The sequence below is a fragment of the Stegastes partitus genome, unplaced genomic scaffold (genome assembly GCF_000690725.1).
Source record: "Stegastes partitus isolate 25-593 unplaced genomic scaffold, Stegastes_partitus-1.0.2 Scaffold2509, whole genome shotgun sequence".
Taxonomy (NCBI): Eukaryota; Metazoa; Chordata; class Actinopteri; family Pomacentridae; genus Stegastes; species Stegastes partitus.
Window position 1 is genome coordinate 32,303 of NW_007580240.1, and position 6,000 is coordinate 38,302.

General features: G+C 44.1%; 1 protein-coding gene across 1 annotated transcript in view; it reads right to left on the reverse strand.

Annotated features, from left to right (window-relative positions):
* The window catches only part of LOC103375228 (WD repeat-containing and planar cell polarity effector protein fritz homolog), a gene marked incomplete at its 5' end in the record, with an annotated part of 28,947 nt that extends 23,596 nt beyond the window's left edge, over positions 1–5,351 (reverse strand). Inside the window, 2 exons of the mRNA XM_008305445.1 lie at positions 1,408–1,599; positions 5,215–5,351. Coding sequence (XP_008303667.1) covers positions 1,408–1,599; positions 5,215–5,351 — 329 coding nt within the window. The remainder of the gene's footprint in view (positions 1–1,407; positions 1,600–5,214) is intronic.
* Positions 5,352–6,000: the final 649 nt, after the last annotated feature.

The following is a 6,000-nucleotide window of genomic DNA, read 5'->3' on the forward strand; positions in this document are numbered from 1 at the left end:
TTTAAACAACACACAAAGGCAACAACTCAACACATTTCAACGATGCTCTAATAATTCCACACTCATCCCCTCCCTGTGGTTTGTGCGTTTTATCCACTTCTCTGTGGCACTAGCTCAGACTAAGCAGCCCTGTGCTGCAGATCCTGGGAGATCTCACGGCGTTCCCAGGCCAGATGGGATATATAATCCCTACAGTGTGATTTGAGTCCATCATGGGATCTCATTTGGAAGTGCTAGAACTAATTCCAGAAGAGGAGTCTAGGAGGAATCCTGATCAAGAAGAAACAACTCCTTCTGGACGCTCAGACACTTTGTGGAAAACAGATTTTGGCTGCTTTACTCATTCGGTCTCTCCCTAGAAGTCACACCACCACCTGAAGGTTAAAACAAATCACAGGTCGACGGGAAACTGAGAGCTTTTCCTCTGACTAAGTTTCCTTTGCTTGCTACTGTACCAAAGTCAGTGCAATCACTGCACCAACCCACCTGCCGTGTCCATCTCTTGCTCCATCTTACAGCCAGTCGCCTGAGTGAGAGATACTTGAATTACTCCACTAAGGGAAGTAACTCGCTACCAAAACAGCCAAGGGAGCAATCCACCATTTTCTTCATTTATAGCTGAGGATACAGACACAGCTCTTGCTCCTGGCTTACAGGAACTCTGCCACCTGATATTCCCGCAGTAACCCCACAAGAATCCTGGCCATCATGAGGTTATAAACCTTTCTAAAGTCAACAACCACCTCACCAAGTGACAAACACACTCTTATCCAGCAACCTTTTCTGCTACTCTTATCCTTAGATCCAGAGCATCGGTGACTTAATTTAATCTTTAGAAGTGTGGTTCCATTTATTCATCTTGTCTTTGGATCAGACTTTGTTTGATTGTTGGTTTGTGCTGTTCTGCTGTACTTTCATTTTGGTGCTTCTGCTGAATTTACCTTCTAAAAAAACTAACAAAAGGTTGAAGCTTCTATGTTTTAGTAAGAATTATGTACAAGCTTTGTGTGTGTCGTGTGTGAGAAAATATAATTTATTTGTCTTTGTGGTGTATTTATAACCAGGAGTCCTGAGTCACCAGTGACTGAACGGTCCAGATACAGGTGTTCTTATAGACAGTCACTAGAGACACATTCACTGCACTCAGATCGTCTCCGTTTCACTAATTGTGTGACTTCTAGCACCGATTGGCTGCCCTGTAGTGAACTGAATGAGCCACTTTTAAACAGATGAATACTTATGCACGTACTCATGTTACAGTTAATATTTTTAATTACTTACTTGTCTTTTTTTCCCCCAAATTCTTTAAGAAAACCAACTTAAATTGCCTCAAAGTTTAAAATGCATCAAGAGGAGCAAACGTCCAGTGACTATTTTTATAGGCGCTGTGTGTACGTGTTTGTGCACCTTGAGGCCTTCGGTAGGAGAGCAGCTGAGCAGAGCCAGGTTGTTCCTCTGCGTGTTGGTGGGAGTCCAGGGCCACGGCTCCTCACCGGGTTCGTCCAGGTTCCACCAGCAGAGCGCCACGTCCTGGAGACGGTTGAGGCTCACGTGTCTGTGGAGTCTTCGACCTCGTCCGCCCACCTCCACGGACATCACCTGGACGCAGAAACACACGAAAAGAGGACGATCGCGCACTGAGGAAGAGTCGGAACGGTCGGAAAACAGAGATCCTACAGCGTTAATACACATCTTCTGAAGAAGGGCAAGTTAGCATCTTAGTGATTCATCAATTTGGATTCACCTTCCTGGCCTGTTTGAACACCTGAGGGCTCTGACACTTGCACATCTGTAGCCCCAGATATCTCTGCTGTCCTTCCCCGATTCCTGTTTTTGTTGATGTCTGAGGTTGTTTTTTATCTTCCATTATTAATGTCTGTGTGCGTTTTGTTCTGTCGGGCTTGTTGTTTTAGTGATGTGCATATTTTTGGGAAGGTTCGCCACGCTCTACGGGCCACAACAAAGAGACGCACAGTAATGAGCTCTCGTGGCGCTTGGGGGGGTACACGCTCACACGGACAGACACACACGCATGAACACGTGCATGTATGTACACAAACACACGTGTACATACATGCAAAGGATATGAAAGTGTGTGTAAGCACAGTTTTATAGGCTCACACACACCGTTAGACAAACAGCGCTCTGCTCAGAAGCACTTTTAAAGCAGGTGAAATTGCGGGTCTTACACTGTGACCCTGCCTTTCATGTACACCGCAGCTCATTCCCTACACACACACACACACATATTCACACACTCTTTATCTCCAGTCACACTCACTAACACAATGAACCAGAGTCGATGGCTAACATGCACACATTACCACACACACTCTCACGTCCGTGACCTCCGTCGCGGTGCAGAGGAGTGGCAGATAGAGGGAGGACAGAGGTGAAGGAGGCAGAAGAGAGAAGAATAAAGGGCGATAATGAAGAAAAAAGCTGATTGTTTGGGTTTGGAAAGACGAGTAAGGAAGAGGGGAAAAAGAGGTGGTGGCTGCTTTTATGCACCGCAGCTTCAGGGAAATGGGAATAAAGGAATAAAACATGGTTGGATTAATAAATGAATGAATGAATGAAGGAAGGAAGGACAAAACAAAATGCACACATAAAAAGGAAAAAAAAAAATAATTGGAATTTTCGCAATAGATCAATGAGAGGTTTGTAACAAAATATACAGGAAAAGAGCAGTCAGTTGTGACACCGAAATCCCACCAAATAGGCGTGTTGTCAGCAACGCAGGGGTGTCTCTTTAGAAATTAATTAATAAAAACATGCCTCGGCACAAAAAGAAATGGGCTCAAAGTCCAGAGACATGAGGAAATTAGTAAATCGACAAGCTGTACTGTATGAGTAGAGTAGATTTGAGATTCAGTGGTCCATGTCTGCCCTCGTTGCCCCCTTGGGGGGGAAATTTGCTTTGGACACAGAATACGCCTGAAAATGATGGAGCTACATTTGATGATAAAGGGAACAAAGAGTTGCCCCAAACAGCTGAACGGGAGATCACTGACAGATTAGAAATGGAAAAGAAGAAAAAAAATCAGAAAATCACTGGGTTAATAACACACTCTATCTCTACCCCCTGTATGCCCCCTCCATCCCTACCCATCTCCTCGCTCTTCTAGGTTTTTTTTTCTGCTGGCGTTTGCTGGTCAGCAATAATCAAAAACCACTTTCTGTGGGCCGGATTAGTTTAGCCCCCCCCTCAACGCCCCCTACTCTCCCTTCTCCAGCTTAGCCCACTGGACCAGGGCGATGTGTACGTGTGTGTGCATGTGTGTGTTTGTTGTGGGGGATGGGTTGTGGGGCGTGCACACGTGTGCGTATGCTGCAGGTTGCATGCGTGCGCGTGCGCGTGCATTGACAGGGTGTGCGGGGCGTACAATATGGAGTGGTGGTAGTGATGGGGGGGATGTCTTATCAGGACTGTGCTTCTGGAGACAGACGCACGGCAGGAACGATTGCTTTCACGCACACACATCAACATGGCCGCGCGCACACACCCACACACACCTCAACAAAAGGGCCTGGCAGTAATGTGATAATGCCAGGGTTAGCAGTTAGCCAGCTAGTGAAGGAGGACACAGTGTAGTTTTGTTTTGTGGGAAGAACGGGGACGCACATAATCAGACCTTTTACTGACACCTACAAAAACACCTCCAGATCACACTCGGCTCAACACACGCTTGTATAAGAGATTAATAGACGGGAACAGGAAAATCGCAGCGACTGAGACGCAGTCTGAACATAAAGGCTGCATTACCACGACCATTATATTATATTCAGACCTACAGATCCAATCAGGAGTTAAATAAATAACGACTGCTCTGCCAAACACTCACACCAACTGGTTGGACCTGAGTGGCAACTAGCAACTCAGTTTAATTTAATTTAATCTATTTACTTTTACATCTACAGAATCTAGAACCATCTACACCTTTGCACCTATTACCTTTTGCATCTTGTATGTTTTTACTGAACCTACACATTTTATATATAACTGCACCTTGTATGTACTTAAAAAAAAAACCTTTTCTTACAATTCTTTATACACCAAATAAGCTGTCCTTACAAGAATAGGCTATCCCACTGATTTTATAATTGCACATCTCCTACTGTACTTTTAAAAATGTTGCCTGATTTTGTGATTGCACTGAGAGGATTGATGCTTAATTTCATAGTACACTGTGCTACGACAATAAAATAATTCTCTTCTATTCTAGCAGTAGACCAAATAGATAGGAAACAAACATAGCTAAACAGTTAGCAACATTCCCGCTAAATTTAAGCAGTCTTTTGGGGTTGCTGTAAAGTTTACATGCAAATAACACGAGTTAAAAAAGTAGTCATTTTGTAGAACATAATGGTCAGGCTGCACCTCGTTATCATTTCGCTATATGTGGGAAAAAAAACACTCTGGTTTGTTTGTGTTTCTTCCAACCAATCACAGTCGTCGTGGGCAGGGCTGAGGGAAGGATGTGGCTTCAGTGTTTACTCAGAATAATGATGGGTGGAATTATTGTGGTGGGACTTTTGCATGCAGGAAAATGAGCACTGATAATTTCACCCCAAAAAACCTTGACATTTTCAGAGGTTGTTGTTTAACAAGAAAACAGCAACACAGAGATAGAACGGTGAAATGAGTGGTGGCTTACACCTGCATCCTACATCCAGTAGTAGAAAGTGATGTAGTTAAAGTACTCGCTTGCATGTATGCTGAAGTGACTCTAGTTTTCTTTACAGCCCATTCTCTGAGCAGCCTTCCCTCTCTCACTGACGGTCACAGGGAGAAGGTCAATAACACAGCAAGCACCCAGCAGGCTCCTGCACCTGCTAAACTTCAACTCAAACAGACTGAAAGGTTTTTTATAATAATAGTTTCATAGTTTTTTTTTTTACAATGGAAATTCCTATCTGGCACTGACTGAAAGAACATGAACTGTTTCCAGGTTTTACTTTATCTCAATCAGGAAAAGTATCTGAATGAATGTGAAACTCATCCAAGAAAAACATTTTGGAAATGTTGCCCATCAGGTTGGATGAAGAAAGAAGCCGGACTCTCACACAGGACGACATGTTAACACTTTTGTTTTTTTGCCTGTGCCTTCGTTTGGTGTCCTTCTTCTTTATACCTCTCTCTCTCTTGCACACAAGCACAGTTAAGCGCACACGTTACTCATGCACACACTCCATCAATGAGCTCCACTGTACCTTGATTTCAGAGGGTGAGAGTTTGTCTGTTCGCCTGCCAGTCTCTGGGGAGTCCTGGTTCTTTCTGTTCAGGTAGACTGCAGCCACTTGGCTCTGCTCCAGGAAGGACAGCAGAATCAGCCTCTCGCTCAGCACCGCTGGGAACGACAGCGACGACCAGTTAATGTCAGGATTCACAACAAAAAAACACAAAAACAACTCCGAACTGTTGAGGTCGACCTTTTAGATTTGCACTATTCTATCTTGCACATCCAAACATGAACACACACACTGACTGCTATAGTTTTCACTTGGAAATTAAAAATGAGGACACATGGTAAGATGTGGTTAAATCAGGAATAAAAGACAATCATGATGTTTTTATATTCTGAAAGCATCTCAGTTGCATCAAAGGGAGACGTAACTCACACAGAGGCCACAGAAAACGTCACCGACAGATTCCAGTTTGAATGAGGCCAATCTGGGACAAACTAGTGGTTTAATTAACTTCATAACAGACTTTCTGGATTCCTGCCAATGGGCGACAACATTAAAACCACCAGCCTAATATTGTGCAGGTTCCCCTCATGCCGTCAACCCAATCAGGACATGTGGTTTCTGGCACCAGAATCATGGCAGTGGGTCCTTTGGGTGATATGAGTTATAGGATTTTAGGGACCAGGTTTGTTCTGGTGACTTCTGTGGATGCTAGGTCAGACTGAGATCCAGGGAGTTTGGAGATTGGGTCGATGCTTTGAGCTCTTTGTCGTGTTCCTCAAGCCGTTCCTGAGCAGCTGCAATGTGTTC